Source organism: Triturus cristatus, chromosome 7 (assembly GCF_964204655.1).
Source record: "Triturus cristatus chromosome 7, aTriCri1.1, whole genome shotgun sequence".
NCBI lineage: Eukaryota > Metazoa > Chordata > Amphibia > Caudata > Salamandridae > Triturus > Triturus cristatus.
In genome coordinates this window covers 1,432,869,961-1,432,892,430 of record NC_140590.1, presented here as the reverse complement: position 1 = coordinate 1,432,892,430, position 22,470 = coordinate 1,432,869,961, and the positions used below count along the sequence as shown (strand labels likewise).

At 41.2% G+C, this 22,470-nt stretch overlaps 1 protein-coding gene across 1 annotated transcript in view; it reads left to right on the top strand.

Moving 5' to 3' along the window:
• LOC146812156 (protein-glutamine gamma-glutamyltransferase E-like) overlaps positions 1-19,086 on the top strand; it is a 37,046-nt gene extending 17,960 nt beyond the window's left edge. The window contains exons 3-5 of the mRNA XM_085614559.1: positions 3,445-3,605; positions 10,799-10,932; positions 18,163-19,086. Coding sequence (XP_085470685.1) covers positions 3,445-3,605; positions 10,799-10,932; positions 18,163-18,337 — 470 coding nt within the window. The 3' untranslated portion in view covers positions 18,338-19,086. The remainder of the gene's footprint in view (positions 1-3,444; positions 3,606-10,798; positions 10,933-18,162) is intronic.
• The last annotated feature ends 3,384 nt before the right edge of the window (positions 19,087-22,470 follow it).

Below are 22,470 nucleotides of genomic sequence, written 5' to 3'. Positions count from 1 at the left end.
TGAGCAGCAGAAACCTGAAGGAGGAAGGAGTGAGGCAGCAGGGGTGGAAACTTGTGCCTGGAGTGGGGTCCATAAACCCACCCTTGATACTAGTCCCTACTGACTGAGCCCAGCCTGGAGCCCTGTGTGGGAAGAAGCAAGAAAAAAACCATCCTAAGGACCTGGACAGCAGGAACAGGCCTTAGAATCCAAGAACAGCAAGATCCTGACCTGGATACTGGTTTCCCTGGAGTCCGACGTCGAGTAGCCTGGAGACCTGGAGCCCGAGGTGGAGAAGCGGCGCTGACTGGAAAAGCAGACGTCGTACCCGGAGCCGCCAGAGGTCGAGAGAGGGCGCCGACGGAGGTCGGAGAAGTACCAGAGGTCGAGGAGGAAGTCACCCGAGGTCGAGTGAGCGGCGTCGACGGGGGAGTGAAGTCCGCCCTCCGGAGTCGCCGGAGACCGAGGTGAAGCGTGCCGGAGGTCGGGAGTGGAGATCGCACTCCGGAGTCGCCGGAACCTGAGAGAATCGTGCCGGAGGTCGGGAGTGGAGGTCGCACTCCGGAGTCGCCGGAACCTGAGGAGAGGAGCACCGGAGGTCGGGAGTGGAGATCGCACTCCGGAACCGCCGGAAGTCGACATCGAGCCAAGGCCGGCCGACGTCATCGAACCTGAGGTCGACATCGGACCGGAGCCGCCCGAAGTCGACATCGAGCCAAGACTGCCCGACGCCATTGAATCGGAGGTCGAGATCGAGCCGAGGCCGCCGACATCGAACCGGAACCGCCTACCGGCGTCGTCAAGAACTGACATTGTGCCGAGGCCGCCGACATCGAACCGGAACCGCCTCACGGCGTCGACACGACTCCAGCGGCGTCGGAACTTCAGAAAAAGGGCAGTAAGTGGAATAGAGGGCGCCAAAGGCCCTGTGGAATCCTAAGAGACTACTCTAGGGGTTAGAGAGGTACTGGAACCAGCTGGACTGTGCCAGGGGTGAGCTGAGACTAATTTAGAGGGGTTGTGTAGAGTGAGAGAGCCAGGTCTCTGGTATTCCCCCCTTGATCTACCTCAGTTTAGGCCTCAGCCTTGTCCAAGCCAGGGAGTAGACACCCTCAAGCCTTCCACATCACCACAAGCTGTGCCTGGGCCAAATCAGCCCATAGTAATCTCAAACGTGATCTGATTCTTTAAGTGTCACTGACAGCTTTTAATTATTTTTTGAGGGCACTGTATTTATTGTATTTAACCTATTTATTGCTTCACTGTATTTATTGTTCCACAGTATTTATTGTCGCACAATATTTATTGGTTTGCAGTATTTATTGCCTCAGAATATTTAATTGCCTGTATGTTTTGCACTTATATTTATGCCTTCCTTATTTATGATCACCCCTATTTATTGAATCATTAAGCCAGTATTTATTTGACCTGCACTATTTAAAAAGCCTTGTATATTGTGATTGTGTTATTATTTATCTAATCAGCAACTAAGAGAAAAAGAAGATAAAGAAAGATATTTTCATAATTTTTACGGTGTAGAGTCGTTTTTGGAACGGATGCACGCATGGTTATTGTATGGGTATGACGTATGCTTAGCACGGTGCCTGACCCCTGACCACTTGAGCCAAGCTACCACTGTGTATGTCTGGAGAGACCCCGTTACCACCAACCCTTTCCGGTGTGGGAGTGGGGTATTTCCAACAGTCATCCACTTGAAAATGTGCATTAACAATATTAGAACAAACAAGAGCCAAGAGTGCAATGGGAAAGAGAAGAAACAGGCTTAGAAAAGAGAACCTCAGGGCACTCCATCAGACGAAGTAATGGAGGAAACCTCCTAGGGCTCTTCCGGAACATTTAGAAAACAAATATTTTTGAACTTCAATGCAATCCTGTTCTGATTAAGAACAGCTCTGCCATTTGATAGGGCAATCAAAAATACAAGATCCAAAGTAACCTCATGGTTCATGTGGACATCACATGTCTGGGTGAAACTCTGGGTAGAAAAGAGGAGTTACTGGGCTAAATTGTATGTGGAATTCCTGACTCTTCTGACCCATATCTTCCCCCCTTCAGGGGTTACAGGTGCTGGTGGTATTGTTAACTGGCCAGGGAATACTGTGCACTTGTAATGAGGACATCAGATTCCTCTCTAATGGTATTGACATAACAGCTGTATTTGTAAAACGCATTCACACTAGAGGTCGGCATAACTGGCGTAAATCCATGTGGTCTAATTACTCGCAATTTCCGCAAAATTGCATAATTGTATGAGAAACGTAATCCAGCATTTAGCTCTAATTTCTCAGTGCAAAATGCTCCCTCATGCACAAATTGGTCCCGCTGATGCATTTTGCACTAAAAAAAAAATTCCCAGCTCTAAGCCCTAGAACTATACCTGAGCCCTAAACCATTGTCCAGAGCCCTAAAGACCTGCCCTGAGCCCTAAACCCTATATCCCAGCGCTAAACACTAAATTCCCAGCCCTAAAGCCTAGCCTTAAACCCGAGCCCAAACCCTAGTCCGGAGCCCTAATGACCTGCCCTGAGCCCTAAACCCTACATCCCAATCTAACTTTTGCTGCAATTTAATCTTAATTACTCCAGCTGGCACACTCACTTAAATTTGGGTAATTTCGCACCATAAAACTGCTGAAATAACTCAGATTAAGTCCGTTTTTATTTGCTGCTTTTCTCACTGTACACTTGTGTCCTCTTGCACAACGCTTGTTCCTTCCGTTTAAATTCCAAATCATTCACGTCGCAAATTCCCTTTCTTTGCCTGGCGAATCTAAAAACATAGGGGCAGATCTACAAGAAACTAACGCAGCTCAGTGCTGCAAGTCATTTTGCAGCGCCGCGCTGCATTAGTTTCATAGCACAGGGATGTCGCATCTCTGTGCTTCCCCCTGCGCTGGCGCACAAACTGCTGCCATGTGCCATGTGCCGGCGCAGGCACCCTTGCACCATAGTGCAAGGATGCCTGCGTCATGGGGAGCACCTTCCTTCACAAAAACAATCAATTGAGGTGATTTCCTCTTTCAATGTGTGCTGTAGAATGCAGCACGCATTGAACGAGGAAAAAAACGAGGGGAAATTAAAAAATTTCCTTGTTGCACCTCGGTACGCCACCCCTATGGTGGCATAGCATTCTGACGGTTTCTCGTAAATCTGGAAATGCATCAGTGGACATGGGTGTTGCGTGGGAACACCCACAGCAACACCCATGTCACGCCCCTAACACGAAATGTGTTGCATGAACAGGGGTGATATTTAAAAACACAGGTTAAGTCACGCAGGATAACTTTACCAGTTCTTGTAAATATCACTTAGCAGGCTGCGCCACAGGTGCGGCACGCAACGCACCGGCGGCGCAAGGGGCTTGTTAATCTGCCCCATGGAGTAAAACTTATTTTTAAAGGACACAATTGCTTATTGATTGTTCTGCATTTTTTCCCCTCCACAGTGAAAGAGATCCCTTTCAGCATTCCTTACAGCCAGTATGAAGATCGCTTGCCAGCAGAAAACATGATCCAAGTCCGGGCTGTGTGTCTGTGTGAGCAGACCAAAGACTATGTGGTCGTAGAGAGAAACATCCTTTTGGAGAACCCCAAGTTGAAAATATCAGTAAGTCAAGTTGGCCTTTAAGGAGTCACTTATGAATCGTTGGTAGCAGCAAGGCAATATCTTAAATTCTATAATGCATACATAACTGATGATTTAGTGGTGCATGGGTTCCAAGTAACTGCAGCGAAGAATAGGTGAATGCGCTGCCTCTTTGTAGAGCACTAAGAGTCATGGGTAAAATGTCATACTACGGAAATATTGTGGCCTAAATGTCAAATACACAAAGGGCCCGATTCACAAAGGTTAACTGAGACCAAAGTCGAACTTTACGACTTTCGGTATTCACAAGGGGCATTTAGGAGTAGAAAAGTTAGACTTTTGTCTCAGTTAAACTTAAGTTTTATTCTTAAGTTGAACTGAAACCAAAAGTCCTAACTTAAGACCATAACGTAAGTTTAACTGAGACAAAAGTCTAACTTCACTACTTGTAAATGCCCTTTGTGAATACTGGAATTCATAAAGGTAGACTTTTGTCTTAGTTTACCTTTGTGAATTGGGCCCAAAGACTCAATTTCCGGGTCAGAGAGGACCTGGCTTGGCAGTTCTGGCTGGACTGTTCCTACTGGAGCAGGGTCAAGACTGCTTTGCAAATGATTAGGTCTAATCTGAGGTGGCATGGTAGGGAAAAGGACAATAGGTTGGACTTCTACCCCGAGCGATTGACAGTGGTTAGACCTATTACAAGCATTCTCCCATCACCTTTTGTGTGTTAAATGTCAACACCATAAAATAGAGTAGGTATGTATATGAAGGTAAGTATCTGTTTACTATAAATTTAACTCAACTTATATCAATCTTCACAACAAATATATCTTCAAGCTATGTGGATGTGTAGATAAGAATCGTAATCTGTATTTACCCATATGTACATACCACGACAATATTTGGGTACTTGTTATTTTGTCCATAATAATTTTCTAGGATGATAGTTCTGTGCTCGATAATCTGACATACATACAACTGCGTACTGTGGTGTGGAAATGGGAAAACCCTGGATGTCAATTCACCAAAATGTAAGGAATAGTGGAAGTGACTTCTTGTCAAAGGATCTAAATCCTTTGACGCTATTGCAGAGTTGGCCAACATCTTTTTTTATTTTGAGCAGCTAGCTGAATAACAAGAATGTAATACTACAGATTGGTAAAGGGATATTTAGAGCTCTGTTCACTTTTTGTTTCTGCCTCTGCCTTCAAAGTCCCTGGGATGAGAGAAAGAAAGTATAACTTGTTTGGGTAGCAACAGACAAGCCAGGGGTGTTATCTGCTAGCCCTTTCTACCTTTATTTGATAGTCCTAGGAGAACCATCTGTTGACTCACTAAAGTGCAATGACAGACCAGTGTGCAATTAGAAAAATCGATATATTGTCTCTCAAGCCTTAGTATTGGAATAGGAAAAAATGTGGTTCTCTATCAAATATAACAAACTCCATGCCCCTGAACACAGTGAAGGAAAGTTGAAACAACTGCCCACAGCAGGATGTTACAAGGAAGTTAACCCACTGGGTTCAAAGTTCATGGAACTGATGCCAGAAGCCTTCAATTGGGAAAAAGTAAGACAGTGGCTAGCTAGTGCTAGCCATTACGTGGAATTTGGTAACATGCCAACTTTGAAAAATAAGTCGGATTCATGCAAAAACACTATGCAATGAAATTTAAACTATGGTAAACCTGTGGTATAAAAAATATGTATTTACTGAGTAGCAGTAGATCTTTGTATGATTATTGCTTTTTAGGGGTTCACTCTTTCCCATCAGTAACAGATCCCACAACTATTATTTCCTGCATACACATAAAAGTGGTACAGTGCATAACATCAGGCAGTGTCCAGCAACTACAGGGCTACATCATCTCAGAAGCAGGCTTTTTAGAATATTGATTCCAGTTAAAGAAAAAGCCAGGGTGAGTTGAAGAGAAGATAAAGTGGTGGTAAATCATGGCTATCAGTGGGACATGAGACTCTGGGCACTAAAATGCAATCAGTCTGTAGTTTTTAACATGTAAAAGTACATTCAGGCATATTATTTACTCAATTCCTGTCCACCAGTTTCCCCATTGTCTGCTAAGAAAAGTAAAATCTCATACTTGAGTACTTTGGGGCAGAAAGAGTTTTCTGGTGAAGGTGAGATATGAGCACAGGTGCATGGTAAATGACTCCTTGGCTTGAATGCCTGTTTTGCCACAGAGGCCCTATAATCTCCATAAAATGCCTCCTTCCAGTTTGTGGTAGAAGGTAATGCCAAAATAACTCATTATGTGTTGGGGTGCAGTCACTAGCATTAAATGAAAACGATGATGCCATAAAATTCTGTTATGGAATATATTAAATGCTCGTGCACCTTGATGTGTTTGGGACCTATGTGAAGGGCATGAGTAATAAAAGTAAGTTAAAGACTAAAGAGAACAGTATTAAGCTTATTCCTACAACAAGACAGGTCAGGAAGCTGATTATAAAATAGTGGACACTACCGTCCTTACTACGATATTGGAGCTTCTCAAATTTTGATTGATAGAAGGGTCGGCAGCATTCTACTATCCTCCCACTTCTAAAAAAAGCCCACTTGGATCCCTCCAATCTTTCTAACCTTCATCCCATCTCTCTGCTAAAAGTCTTCTCCAGAATTCTGGAGAAACATGCAAATGCCCAGCTTAGCTAGTTTGTTAAGGCCCAAATATTTCTCCATCACTCGCAATCCGGCTTCAGGGTTGAACACAGCACAGAGTCCGCCCTTTGGGTGTCACTGGACATGTAATAGAACACCTGGATGGCGCCAGCACCTCTGCACTCATTATATTGGATTTGAGTGCGGCTTTCGATACGGTATCCTATTCAATCTTGTCAGCTAGAGTAGAAGCACTGGGTCTGGAAGATTCAGCACTGAGATGGCTTGCTTCCTTCTCAAAAGACTGAGATTTCAGGTCTTTTTGACCAATGTTTGCTGTAAGCCACAAGCCCTGACCTCAGGAGTTCTACAGGGTTCTGCTTTGAGCTCCCTTCCATTTAAAATCTATGTGCGTCCTTTGGCAGACCTCGTGGAGAGTTTCAGACTTACCCTTTTTTCTTATGCTGACGACACTCAGCTAATTTTCATTCCTCTAAACCTGGGCTTGAGCAAAATATTGACATGGATGAACACAAACTCCCTCAAGCTTAATAAGGGATAAGACAGAGGTCATGATGGGTAGGAACGCCTCTCTACAGGGTTCTAGACATTGGCCATAGTCCCTTGGAACCCTACCCACCCTTCTCCTTTGGTGATAAATCTGGGCTTTTTCATGGATAATAAACTCTTCATGAAATCTCAAGTGTCTAGAGTCACTGCTACTTGCTATACAGTCCTCTGATGGCTTAAAGAAATTATATGTCAGATCCGTATAGCAGCACAAATAATGGTTACCCATGCCCTAATCACATCCAGACTGGACTATTGTAACATGCTGTACCTAGGCGCTGACAAGACTCTGGTTTAGCACCTACAGGTTGTGCAAAACTGCTGCAGCTAGGCTGCTCTCCTGCTTACCAAAATCTGCCTCAGTCTCCCATCCGCTTCGGGAACTGCATTGGCTGAGGATAACTAAGTGCATTGAGTTTGAAACATTGCGCTTTATGTTCAAAGCCAAGCATAGCTTAGGACCTCTCTTCATTCAGAAACTGGTGACTTCATACCAGCCGGCTCGTTCCCTAAGATCTTCAAATCAAACTCTGTTCTCTGTACTGAGGTTTCATTGAACCTGCATGAAAGGCAGATGCTTTGCATATCTGGGCCCTAAACTGTGGAACTCTCTCCCCTCAGCTTTAAGGAATTGTAATTCCCTCCTGAGCTTTCGTAAGGGTCTGAAAACCTGGCTATTTTAGCTTATTGCATTGGACCTGTGCACTATCCTGATCCGGGAAACACTCTGGGGTAGCTGCGTGCATTACAAATTGAATAATAATGATAATAGTGTCGACCTACCAAGTAAGAGAAGATCTTTCCACCAACAAATGGTTTCTGGCTATGTGGGACAGCCGTAGATTGAAATTCAAAGAGCTAAGCATCTGGGCAGGCTCTTACAATGTAATGTGTGATTTCCTGACAGGAGGCCATCTCTGTGGTGGCATTTATGTGCAATGCACATGGGTATGAAAACAACCCTTTTAAAAAATGAAAGCCAAATCAAGTCAAATAGGCTTTATTTGATTTTGCTTTAAAAAATCATCAAAGCATAAAATACAACACATTAAATCATCATCTAAATGGAAAGTCAGTGGCGAGGTGAACCATGGAGTTTGAATAATGGCTTGGGACTCTTGATTTTGCACACCCTACTATTTACACACTTCACCTTATGAGGAGTTGCAATAATCTAAGTGAGATCCAATTAACGATGAGACTGAGTTTCTCCCAGTGTTCATCGATATAAGGTAAAGAATAAACCTACGCAAGGAATGAAGAACACACAAGCTGATGTGGTAGGTTGATGCAACAGAAGATATTTGTTATTTACATTTTAAGGTCGCATTAAATACAACTCCAAAGTTTTTGACCACCATTTTTGTGTTAGGGTGGGCTTCAAGGTCCGGAGGCGAAGGAAACCAGTTGCTATGAGATGGCATTGTTGTCCAGCACCTCATTCTTATCTAGATTGATCTCATGCCAACTAGAAACAATCCATCTACAGATATCGTTGATACATTCAGAAAATGAAACAAAAAATTGCTGAGCGTTAGCTACCTGAAAGATAACCTGAGTATCATCAGAATTTAAATACAGTGAGCTCCTAATTACATCCAAAAAAGGTCTGCTATCCATATTAAAGTACAAGGGGAAATCGTGGAACCCTAAGGAACTCTTGTGTTTACTGTAGTCAGTGCAGACGTCCATTTACCTATGGTATCCCACTGAGATCTCTCCAGACTAAAAGATCTGAACTTTTCTAGAGCCTCCTTATTGACACTGCATTCAGACATGTAGGAACTAAGAATGCTATGGTCCACCATGTTAAAGGCACTGACAGGTCGAGCAGACTTACAACAGTTATGCAATTTCTTACAGAGCCCCCTTAAAATGTCACCTTGCACTATGAAAGGACCTGACTCTGTACTATGGCACGGCCTGAAATCAACTGGGGCATCATCTGGAAGATGGCTTGATTCCAAATAGTTACTAAGTTGTCTGGCAACAAAACATTTCTAAAATCTTGGTGACTGCAGGGAGAAGAGTTATCAGATGAAAACTAGCCGGATCTATAATATTAATAGATAATAAAGACATGTAGCCGAAACAAATCAAAGTAGAAAGGTAATAATGGAAGAAAAAGAACATCAAAGCAATGCACATTTTCTTTTTCAAGTAACCTTAATTAGAACATTGGAATGTTGGGAGATTCACTGAAGGGCTGTGGGCCAATAATTGCCGGTTTAGGCCTTCGGTTCCACTATTTCAGTGCTTGTATTTCTATTTATTTTACCCTCATTGAATGGCATGCACCAATAACTTCATCACCCTTCTGCCTCAGAATATACTAGATGTCAAAACCCTCTCTCTTTTTGCATGACTTCCTCTGTGTCTCAGACCCATAGCTTAGATTTCAGGCTTTTAAACTACGTATAGCCCTCAGTAGTGGGCTATAAGGATATTTTAAATTGGTCTAATGTTTGGAAATAGGGATAAAGTAGTGGATAAAAAAGGGATGAGATTAGAATTAGAAGGTGTGGTTAGAGAAAGGATAAGGGTTAATGGATTGGCAGAGGTTAGTGAATTGATTAGTGTAGTGTATGTGAAAAGGGGTGGGCAATGGAAAAGTATTTGGTTGACCCATAGAATTTGGGTTATGGTCTGGGTTAGGTTTAATGCCATGTTGTCAACAACCTGGTATTCTTCATTCGGGGTTCTACATTATATTTTAACCTATTACATATGAAAAAATTGTGGCTATGATGTTTTGGCTATAGTTATTACATTGTTCTTAACAGTAGCATTCTTCATTTGTGCATACATTACTTTCACCAGTACTTTTAAAACATTACATTGTTTGCTTTTCTCTCTTACCTGGTTTGCATAACATCAAACCTTCCAGTTCTTTACTCCCCCATTCCTGCCTTTGATACATGAGTCACATGTGCAAGTAATAGAGAGAAGGACTTATTTGAAATGCAAAGTGGTTTGCTCACATAGTGTATATAGAGGGTCCCCTCTAGAACACATTTTGAGATTTTAAAACAAATTTATTTTTAAATTTGGAAAGTCAAACTTTCAACTTGGTTCTGGCCCAGCTAAATTCAAATGTATGAAGAGTGAAGCACCTCTTCGCACTCATACCTTGAAAATGAAGCCATGTTGTGAGACGAGATATATCCCGCCATTGGTGCTTTAAAACCCCTCCTCCAATTGCAGAATGACTTAGATGAAATTTCTGCTAAGCTATCGTGTTGAACTGAGTGTACAATCACGCAGATGTCTTAAGAAACACCGAATGAACTGGGGGCCCTGGTGAGATCACTTTCAAAACAAACTACCAACAATACAATGGTATTTATTAGAGTGCAATATAACTGATGTAACCTAGGTAATCAATGTACTACTAACATGTCTCTCCAAATGTGTCTTGCTGTAAAAGTTATATATGTGTCTCAAAAATAAAAAACAGATGTAGAAAAAGAAGAAAATGAATCCATCTTATGCACAAAATAGTATTCTGGATTTTTTTAGAAACTTTAAAATACTACTATTTCCTCAATACTACTTTAATATTACCTGTGCCTTCCCCTTTTATATCAGGTATGATTATGAAGGTGTTAACCTTCTAAACTGCTTCAGAAAACCACCCATAGCATGTCCCTGGTGACTGTTTGGGGCTGTGGATGAATGGGAAGAGGGGGATACTTTTGGTATGTTGTTGGAAGCAATTTTTGAAATGATCTCATAACCAAGCTTGGGAATGCTCTGTATTTACTTTATACACACATTTTAAGTGAATAACACCAACCAATATGAATGGCTTTTCTGACCTCGAACCTATGGCTGCATTTAAATCAAATTCATGAATTGTGACACAAAGCCCTAGCCCTCCTACGAGTATATTGTGATAAAAGCAATGAAGTAACAGGTCTCTAATCCAACCAAATGTTGTTACTTCCTAGGTGAACAGGCAGCAAGGAAACATCCAATCAGAGTAAAGGAAATATGTAATCCATTGTTTTTTGCTTTCCCCAGGTATCAGAACCGCTCATGGTGAACAAGGAGTCAACTGTGGAGGTTTCCTTCACCAATCCGCTCCAAAAGGAGGTTACTGACTGTGTGCTGACTGCAGAGGGCAGTGGCCTTATTAAAGAGGTCTTGACCATGAAGTAAGTAGAAGGGGGATTCTTCTAGCTTCCCCACACTAAGATTGATAATAAATAGTTTTTTCTTCTGTTTCATACCACTCTTTTTCCATTTCCAAGCACTGTAAATAACAAGTGCCATTGTTTCCTGATGTAATGATCATCAGTTCATCAACCTCAGACAGACGTAAGATTGGATTGGCCTTGTCGACATTCAAACTTGCAGCCTGCTGATAGTAAGATATCTCAGAAGTGAGGGTTTAACGCAATGGAGCATGCCCATGCAAAGATGATCACTTGAATCATGACCATGTGCTCTTCTCAAGATACTAATTCCTCATTGAAGCCAGATTCTTTAAGACATGTTTCCCAATAATTTGGTATTACAACTGCAGAGCACGGACATATTGCAATAGGCAGAGGTTTAAAAGTGACCTATTTAGAGAACTCCGCCGTCTTCTAATTGAGCTCCAAGGATGACCAATAATTGTGTTTGAAATATCTGCATAGGAGGTCAAGCAGAGTGACATTACTAGTAAAATGGTGTTGCAACCAGTCAACTCAGGTTGCCTCCACATTTTCTTCCAGCCCAAAGGTCTGATTTCCATACATGTTATACCTGAGAGGTTATCACGGATGCAACTGCAGTCACTTTATTCCTTGAGCACTTCAAATGCTCAACAACTCAGGGAATGTACCAAAGAATGGCCTCTAACAAATCTGCATCCAAATTTCAATTGCTAAAAAGATTTCTGCTTTGGCTGTACACAAAGGAGAAGCTAAAAAATGAGATTCTGCTAATACTGATTGAGTCAAGAGGTCTTGCTTTTAAAAGTTGAATGCTAACTTATTGTGTTAGCCATAGTTGTTTTTTTTTTTTTTAAATTAACTATTGTAAATGGCTTTCAGCCATTCTGGAATGCTAACCTAAAACAGCCAAAACGGCCGTTGCTGCTCCTCGAAACATATGTTCTATCATTCTAATGTTTAAAATGCATTAATCAGGCTTGTATCTTTAGTTGTGGAAGAAACTGTCCAGCCATTTAATACTAGGCCACCAGCTAAAGAATCATTGGCAAAGCTAATAGGGCCCACCTTGGATATCTGGTGCAATTTTTATTTTATTGCAGGCATATGCCAAAAATAAAAAGAAGAAACAATGAAAATATGCTAGCACCTACACATGATAGGCATACATTTGCAATAAAACCAATTTAAATGTACACAAAAAACACTCATGTTATCTAATGTAAAAGAATGCAACTGCTTCCTAGCAGAAGGGAGTATTTAGAACAAGTTTGGAAACTCTTTTTAGTTTTTTTTACCCATAGTGGAAAATATGGTTTCTGTTGGCAAGGAAAGTACCATTGCTTTCAATCAATCAATCAATCAATCAATCAATCAATCAATCAATCAATCAATCAGGGGTTTATATAGTGCGCTACTCACCCGTGAATGTCTCAAGGCGCTGGGGAGAGGGGGGGAGCTCCGGGTCAGTTGAAAAGCCAGGTCTTGAGGTCCTTCCTGAAGGTGTGCAGGGTTGGAGAGAGTCTGATGTTCACTGGGAGCTCTCCCTCCTGTTCTGCTTCTGCGGATGCGGGGGACCTCTGCCAGGGCGAGGTCAGTGGAGATGAGGTTCCACTTTAAATTACTGATACCTGAAAAACCTGAAAAAGTTAACTCCACCTAGGTATATATATAAGTAACCTTTAAGTTATGAATGTATTCGATTGTATGAAACTGTCAACAAAGTTAAAGCTAGCTCTAGGACATGCCTAAATATATGCTTCCCTTGATCAAGTATACCTACGAAAAGCAGATCAAAAATATATATTACCGATCAAGATTATAGATGTTGGCAAATACCTCTTTCAAGCTTTCGAGAAAAAGAATGGGGGCAAAGAAAAATCAGCAGACAGTTTAGCTCAAAGAGAAGAAAAATATTGATATATGGATGGTTTAATACTCCAAATGCTGCAATACTAGCGAATACAGGTCATCATCAGGAGCCAATTTAATTCCGCTAAAGTATTAAAAAGGCAGATTCCATGCCAAATAAGAGACACACTATGGCGTATCTTTTAAGGTCTTTCCTCAGTGGATTTTCCCAACGAGCTGAGATACAATGCCATTTATGTGTTTTAGTATTTCCATGACCAGACAAGACAGTTCTATCAGTGAGAGGAGAGGAGATGTTTTATCAAATTTAGGTGTGCGTGTAAAACTTTGCATAAAAAACATAAATTGAAACTTTTCACCATTCCTCTCTAATCCACCTGCCACGAAGGTATTTTGCCTTTGCTTTTCTACAAATGCCCCCACAAGCAGTTGTATGTAAGACTATGTTACAATGAAATATAATTTGACACAAATAGTGTGTCCTAAACATTGTTTACCGAAATGTCTCACCACTGGATGTAGATTTCCTATTATCAACTCTGATAGGCCGATATTTTTGCAGGTGATATTTAGAACAGAAGATTTATATCAGATGATATTCTGACAATGATATCTGAGTACCACACACACACTGCAAGTCCGAGGCAGCAGCGAAATGTATATGGCCTGCTGATTGGTCATAGCAATGATCAATGGAAGGGTATGAAAATGGAAAACAGAAGAAACAGACACAGTCCAGTTGCCCAATGTCTGTTCCTTTGTCCGTGGGCAAGAATAGGTAAAACCAGTTGCTGGTCAAATACTATACTGGTTCCATCTAAAAATACACAGAACACGCTGCATTTTTCTGAAACGGTCTACTGATTTACAATTTGGCTTCCTCTCACCCCTCATCATATCATTCAAGAATTCCAGCAATATTTTAGAATCAAAGCAGTTACTCAGACATAAGTAATCAAGTGTTTTATGCTTTTTTCTTAAATCTTATGTTGCTCGATCAACTGCTTAAGTGTTAGATTTGTAGATACTTCAATGCAGGTTCCGTGGCGTCAAGTCACCAATTTCATACACTGCTGTACCACAGAAACATGAAGTCATCTGCATAAAACCTAATATATGCCCAAATGGGTATTTGTAGGAGTTATTTGTGTGCAATTGATTGTTTTTCTGCCCACCATGTGAAATTGATATTCTAGAGTAAGAAAGCAATTAGAGTTTATATCATTTCTCACTCCAAAAAAAGAAAATACACCTTATGTAAATTTACAAGGAGGAACTACTCAGACCAATGCCTTCAATCTTAAACAACCAGTTTTCAGGGTTAGTAGTATAGCTTTATCAAGGAAATTGCTGCTTCATAAAAGATAGTGGTATACTCTTCTGTCCCACAAATAGCACATATTTCCATTTGAGATGCAGTGTAAGTAAACTTGAATATTTGCTTGAGATGACACTCTTTCATGATGGCACAAAAATTGCATATGATGGAAAAACAGAAACCTGACCTAGAAAAGCATCTGCACCTGCAGATATGGAGACTGGGCAAATAGGCTTAAATAATCAAATGTCACAAGTATTTTTGCTACCAACAAAAGTGGCAATATCAGGACAAAAAAGTAGAAGTCATTGTTCTACAACAAAAGAGACCACCTCTGTTAGGTTAAATATGAACATCCTCTAGCTCTTAAAGTAAACTTCAAGATACAAAATGGTGAGTTAGTAAATGTGAATGTGGTGTAGGTAGGCAGGAAGAAGTGGTTCCTAAATTGGGGAAGTAGCGGAAATGTTAAGGTTCCAATGTGAGAATGGCTAGGAGGTATGTTAAAACAAACGTAGTATTAAATTGCCTGGAGGTGGAGGTGGCATTGAGAACAGAATTGGTCACTGCATCTGGATCAGTGTGTATGACAGAAACAGAAAGCCAGTATCACCCAATTAGAATAAGGAATGAGGGGACAATTGGCTTTTATTTATAACACATACAAATTAGAAATCCATCTGAACTTGCTTTAGAAAAGCCAAGGGAGATTTAGAGGATTTGCTGATGGGACAGTTGACCAAAGAGGTGCTTAATTCTAAACAACCATACGATAAGAATGGTTAAGTAGCTGAAATCAAAAACTATAATGGATTTCCCCAGAAAGATACGTGCAGCTGACTATCTTCCTCAAACATCATAAGCCTTGTTTCTAGTTCATATCACAACAAAATTGCTAGACACAAAGGTCACTTCTTAGATATTAGCTCAGCTATAGCCCAAAACCATGGTCGACTGCAGAAGGACATGATCACTAACTTCATCATCTGATCATGAGCTCATATGATTGCATTTTTGTGAGTTTTTTAATTCTTTTCTATTAAGTCTCATATTCATGTTTGACTCTGCTGCTATGATGGTATTGCTAGACTTATTGGCAACATTCAAGATGGTGGCATACTCTACCTTGCGGAATAGGTTAAGACTTTATAGCTTTCAGGACACAGTTCTGTCGTGGATATGATCATTCCTGGGAGATTGCTCCCACTAGGTTTTCCTCCCCTCTTTTTCCTCCTCTTCCAAACCCCAGGTCGTTGGAGTGCCTCAGGGCTCCACTCTTAGTCCTCTGCTCTTCAACCTCTATTGGGCCTCCTTGGATACACTTGTTGAATCCTAGAGAGTGAAGGTCGTATCCTATGCAGACGACACTCAAGTGGTCACATTTCGAGAACACTCAGAAGCAGCCGTTGTCAAGTTGAAAATCTGCATATAAGGCATGGTCAAATGGATGGAATCAAACTTGTTAAAGTTGAATACAGATGAAATGGAGGTTATTTTCTTCAACAAGAAGGTCCCCCCTCTGCTAACCTGTGCTGACCGACCAAATTGAGTTCACCCTCTGAACTGGCCTCATCTGCGACAAATTTGGGGATACGGTTTGACTCCCAGCTCTCGTTCACCTCCCAGATCAGGCAGATCTCTTCGATCTACTTCCTAAAGCTCAGATCAGTCAGAAAGTTGATACACCTGCTCCTGGCTGATTCCCAGAAAACTGTAATCCAAGCCTTAGTGGCATCATGGTTGGATTACGCAAACAGCCTTTATGTGGATCTCCCCGCCTTTCTGATCCACAGGTTACAGATCATACAGAATGTGGCCGCAAGGCTGATCCGATGATTCCCTGTTTGCCATCATATCTCGCCACATCTTAAGCGGCTACATTGGCTTCAGGAGGCAAAAATAATTAAGTTCAAGGCTCTGAGCTTGTCAATCAGAGCTCTTGCAGGCAAGGGCCCTCGATATTTGAAAAATAGACTGGGTTGGACCAACAGGAGAATTTGCTGAGATCAAACCACCATCAACTTATGCGCAATCCCAGGTTTGCCAAAGTCCATCAGGGTGGTGGATCTGTCTCAGTACTGAGTGATAAACTTCGGAACACCCGTCCAACTATCCTCAGCATGACTGAGTCAGAGCACTCTTTTAAGAGAAAATTAAAAACCTGGCACTTTGGCCAAATCTAGATTTGACTGTCCAGCGTTACTCTCAGTCCCTTTGCTATGAGTGCCAGGACGCTTCTCCTGAAGTAGCTGTGCACTGTATAATGCTGTTGATTGATTGATTGATTGATTTCTTTCTTTTTTATGAACTTCAATGAAGTAAATATTATTTGTACAAGTTACTGCCATCACTGAGGCTTAGGGTTAAGATGAGGAACTGCTTTTCCACACTCCTTAAATCATAGGAGCTGAAGAATTTAAGAATAAGTGAAACCCTATCAGAGAAGCAAGATGGGTTTGTTGGAATGACCAACCCATCAATATCTGCTGCTTGCTCCAATGGGTCTATTTACTGATACAAGATGTGAAGCATAAAACGAAGTTTGAATCTCATGTCAATAAATACTCATCCAAACTTTTGAGATGGCCTTCTTTGGGAAAATGTAATGGAGTAACACAAAAATGATTTACCTAACAAGATGGACTTGGACATGGCCCTCATTCTCATTCTAAACTTTATTCGATCCTTACAATTAAGATCATAATAGTACATAAAAAGCAATTTAGTCAAACCCAATAAAATGGACAGAAAGTCATTTCCAAATTCATCCTCTATCAGATCTCAAAACGGTGTACATCTTGAATGTCCCAAAATGGACAATATCAAATGCATAAAATCATATAAGTTTGGTTAAAATTTAAGTTAACTAAAAGTACAAGTTAAACATCTAGGATCTAGATCCAGCTGTTTCCTATTGCCCATGCATGGCCACCAGAAGTGTGCCACTGCAGAGCAAACCAGGGGATCGGGCAATGACTTTAAAAAGTATAATGCTACTCGACACTGTCTCAGGTTACACCACTTTAAAATCGGAACAATGTATTCCAGTTGTTCCTTTTTATGAAAACCACAGGAAAACATTAAATGGAAGATCAGACTGAGGTGACTTCCCATCACAAGGGCAGTGTAATAAATAAGAGTGTTTAAATCTTTTTTAGGGGAAACCCAACATTAGTGGAAGGAAATTCAGGCGAAAGCGAGTTAAAATAAACTTGTGTTCCGGGATCGGAATATCCACTGAATATGAGTATCCACCATCTACCAGGGCGGGACTAATTGATAAGCAAGAACCGACTGTTTGGTATAGTTCCTCTCTGCTCTAAAATATTGGGCCCTCTTGGTGAAAATATCCACCAATTTTCCCCTGGATATTCTTTTGCAAGATAGTGGGTCTTTAAATAATTCTACTTGTCCCATATTAGTCAGTTCCCGCTCTACATAGGTTAGCCATCTAATTTTACCATGGTTCTCCAATTTTAGGCAGTCTCTAAAAATGTTTTGAGTTAAGAATAGAGTGTCCCGCCTCCAAATGGAGCACCAAAGGAGAATTGAGGCCAACTTCATCGAGTCAGTAATATAAGGTAAATCCAACTCAATCTGTAAATATAATTCAAAGAGGATTGGGGTAGGGAAACCAAGGACTTAAAGAACGTATTTTCAATTACTTGTAGGGAAACAATAAGGGCTGTCCCCAAGCCCATGGATCTGAATTTGATTGTAGGTTGCTTGGTGAATTGGCTGCAGTATTCAGACTTGCAAGCTCGAATATTTTCTGGTTGTTGGTCAGGACTTGTGGTATCCTAGTGAGGATGCCACAACACTTCCTGGTGTGCATTGCTGCTTCGGCACTGATGATCAGCTAACTATGCAACCAAGTCTTAACTATCATCCTTTGGACTCTTTGGTTTTGATTACTTTTCTGTGCAATGTACTTTCATGGAACCTGTTTTCTTTATTTGCTCTCAGAAACAAGCACTTACTGTTGTATCTTTCAAAGGTAAGATATTAACCATAACCTCTATCTTTTTTTATTGTAGGGTTGGATCTGCGAAGTCTGGTGAGACCTTAAAAATACCAATCAAAATCACCCCCAATAGAGCAGGCCAACGGCATTTGGTTGTCGACTTCACGTGCAGCAAGTTTTCAAATATCAAAGCATGCCTGGCAATTAATGTGGCTGATGGAGCTTCCGCCCCAGCATCCAAGAAGTGAATCCTATACTTCAGGCAGTCTTCTTTTACTGGATCAAAAGGATGGAAATGCTTATGTCTCTGAAGCAACACTTTACTCTCACCTTCTTGGGATAAAAATTACTACTCAATTCAAGATGACTGTTGACATCTCAGAAAACTCTTACATTCTTGTATCTTAATTGGCAATGCTCAGACCTATTTAAATCTGGTGTAGAAGTCTCCCATTACATTCCAACACCCAGACGTGCCTATACCACAGGTATTGGTACTTCAGAGATTCATAAATACTGGTCCATTATGTGTCAACCCATGACAAATGGAAAAAACAATAGGAATTGATGCTTCCACACCGCGTCCTATAGGTTATTCCCCATTCCCACCTTGATTTCACAAGTTTTCTTGTTCCAGTATCAGCCATTAACTACTGTTACTGGTCGAATCCGAAATTACAGGCCTGCTTGAATAAAGGCCCCTGTTCCATTCATGGCTGTAGAGAACCTCATCTCACACAATGACAACTTTTCAAACTTTTGGTAATGATCGTGCCCATGACTGATGTATTTGGGCTCCTCACAAAGCATACAATATTAACATCAGTTTGGTAGAAATGCCTCATACCTTCAGCTCCTCATTGAAATCAAAACTGTAACGTGTTATTGCAAAATATAAACATGAGACAATGTTCCCTAGGGTGGCGTAGGTATATCCACATTCCCTCTGCAATTATCATGGTGGACAGTGGCGGCTCGCCAAGGGAGTGCTGCGGGGCGGTGGGGAGGGGTGGTGGAGGGGCAGGGTGGGGGGTAGTGGACTCGGGCATACGACGGACAGTAAGGTAAGCAACTAAATAAATAAAACTATTTACCTTGCGCACGTTGCATCGCCGAATTGGCGATGCAGCGAGCGCAAGGTAAATAGTTTTATTTATTTAATTACTTGCCTTACTCTTGTCTGTTGTATGTCCGAGTCCACCACCCCCCTGCCCCTCCCCCACCCTGCCCTACCACCCTGCGACACTCCCTCGGCGAGCCGCCACTGATGGTGGACTTGACATTTTAAACATCCCTAACCTGGCACTGAATGGCAATGACACATTGCCATCTGGGGAGCCTAACCACATACCTGGCAAGGGATTCTGCTCAAGAGAATCTTAACTTCCTGTCAATCATTGCGACAGGTAGAGACATTCCCCTCTTGGGCCCTATTTATTTTAGATATTGGAAAAATATGTGCTAATTCAGTTACGGTATGTTTTTCAGATGTTAAGCTTTGTAGTAAACCCCCAGGATAATATGTAGTGATACTGCATCAGTGATGGCGTAATACCACCCAACAACCCAATAAAAGACAATCCCACTACCATCAACTAATGCCTGACTGTATTTATGCGGTATTCCTGCACCTGTGCAAAGCATAATTATCACTCTTTATACCTCATTTATACTTTATACCTCATTATGTCCCATGACACTTAAGATTAGAAGATAGTATTCATTAGAGGGTGCTCTGATACTGCAAGCATGCATAGCCCTTCACTTTGGGTAAGACGCCCCTCTGGTCTCCCTATGCCGATAATACCTCTTCCAGTCAGAAAGAACATATATCCTTTGTTTCATGCCCTAGCCCCGGCAGATATGTAATTTCAGCCAGAAAACTCCACCAGTTGGTTTACTCTAAATAGGAGTGGCTCGATGAGAATTACAAGGTATACAGTAGCCTTTAAAGACAGAAACATCCACAGGTGATGCTATCAGCTGCCTAATAATTTCTGTCACCCAAAGACATAATACAAAAGCACTTTAACTTCGGTTTCTAATACCTCTGGGTGGAATATCCAATAATATCCTTCCATACCTGAGCAAAATATAAGGAGAGCTGTCAGGTGGTTGGACGACTAAAAAATGGACCGCAACATATTAGTATGGTATTAGTTAAGAAACAAAGTACTATTTATAGAAATTCCCAGCATGAATATCTGTAAAACCAATGACAATTTTGAAAAGCCTTCCATGAAAATTGAGTTGAATTCAATTATGTTTTTATTTGGGTTAACAATGCATTAGAAATGCAAAAAGAACACTTTTTACAACAGAATGTATCCATAATGAAAACATTACAAGTGCAGATACATCACGTTAATTCATTGTGTCTTACATATTAAACATCTCCTATAAAATGATTTGTGGATCATAGAAATGTATCAAATGACTTCACAATGGGTGTTACATTTCGTTTATGTTCCTATTCCTCTCCTTGTCAAATAGGCTGACAGTCAGGTCTTTGATAACATCTGTATTCTGTGGAGGTTTATTCCATCTTTATCCAATCATACATTTCTCATCACCAATTAAAAGTGTCAATTTTCATAAGCCCAATTAATAACACACACACATCACAATAATTGTTCTTCATACCTAATATTTCAGCATCTGCAAATCTGCTAGATGAGTCCATTTAGGGTAATGAATACCCTCCATCTGGCGTTCTCACTTCTCATTTTGCCACAGGTGCTTTATTTTACATTCAGCCAGAATTGTGGGGCTGTTACATTTCTTCCATCCCCTAGTAGCAATATTACATTTGTCTATGTTGTAAAAGTGTTACAAAATATTGATATGCTTGTAAACCAGGGATTTAGAAAAATGGTGCCACAATTTGTGTAATAATACAGAACATTGAAACTGTGCTTCAACAAAGAAAACCAGTATTCGTGCGCGGTCACCTGGAGTGGACCTGGCCTGACAATTCAGGATGGACTCTTCCTGTTCCAGCAAAGTCAAGGCTTATTTGCCTGTCCCTAAGTAGAGTAGCTTAGTGAGTAAAATCTGATAGATTTGAATGTGCCACAGAATAATTACTAGTGACTGAGACTAATTCAGGCACTCCACCCACCACCTTTTTGTTGTACCCAGTCAATTAAAGACAGTAAGACTTCCAAAGGAAATTTGTGGCTTTTAATAACTTAATGATGGTTTCTTTTTTCTTATCTGACTATTCCCCTTATAACTCAGCTGAAAACATTACCAAATGCACATTAAATATTATGATAAATTGCTGTCTTTACAGATGTGATGTAAATACCCAATGCTGTATTGGTTGTATTGTAAAAATAAAATAAAAACAATATGTTGGCAAACACTAAAGAGTTCTGAGTGTTCTTTCAAATAGTTGTCTTCTGTGCATCAGGTAGACTCAAATATTGGTTAAATATGTTATCCTTCGTCTTTGTTGGGCTCATAGTTTCTGTTATACGTATGTGAATTCCTTGCTATTACCTCAGTGTGTAGAAGCACGTTTGTGTGACTTGGCCCTGGACGTGGATGGAGTTGAAATCCTTCGTCTGGCAATCTCCATTTGGAACCATGAATCCCCGTAAAAAAAAAAAAAGCATGCTTGCACAAATGACTGTCAAGGCCACTTATCATACTGAATGCTCATTTTTTAATGCCAAAGGAGTCCTTTGTGGGGTGGGGGCTAAGCCCTTTGTTAGGGGGTCCTAAATACTGATAATGAGGCAAGAGCCATGTTGTCTGTGTATTTGCATGCACACTCTGCTCCCTGCTCTGTATGTGCCTAAGAACACACTTATTTGGGAAAAAGGGGGTGGTGATGGACAGAGTTTCTGAATGATGCAGAATACTCTTACCAAGTCAAGAGATCATGGTTTTAATCCATCACCGTTTTTTAGCTCACTGCACCATCCCAGCTCAGAACCTGGCTACATGCAAATTAGTCTGTACCTGTCCCAGTGCATGATGGGAACAGGGCAAACCAAACTACCAAGCCAATTCTTATACTGGGAAGGAAACAAGCTTCCGGGGACCGGTTTCTGGCATCACAGCCTTCGTCGGCCCGGCTTGCCTGAATCCTGATGGTGCAATGAGCAAGGGACTCACGTCTGAGCATACCCTCCCACAATGAGTGTGGATAAAATCGATTTGGGAAAAAGGGGGTGGTGATGGACAGAGTTTCTGAATGATGCAGAATACTCTTACCAAGTCAAGAGATCATGGTTTTAATCCATCACCGTTTTTTAGCTCACTGCACCATCCCAGCTCAGAACCTGGCTACATGCAAATTAGTCTGTACCTGTCCCAGTGCATGATGGGAACAGGGCAAACCAAACTACCAAGCCAATTCTTATACTGGGAA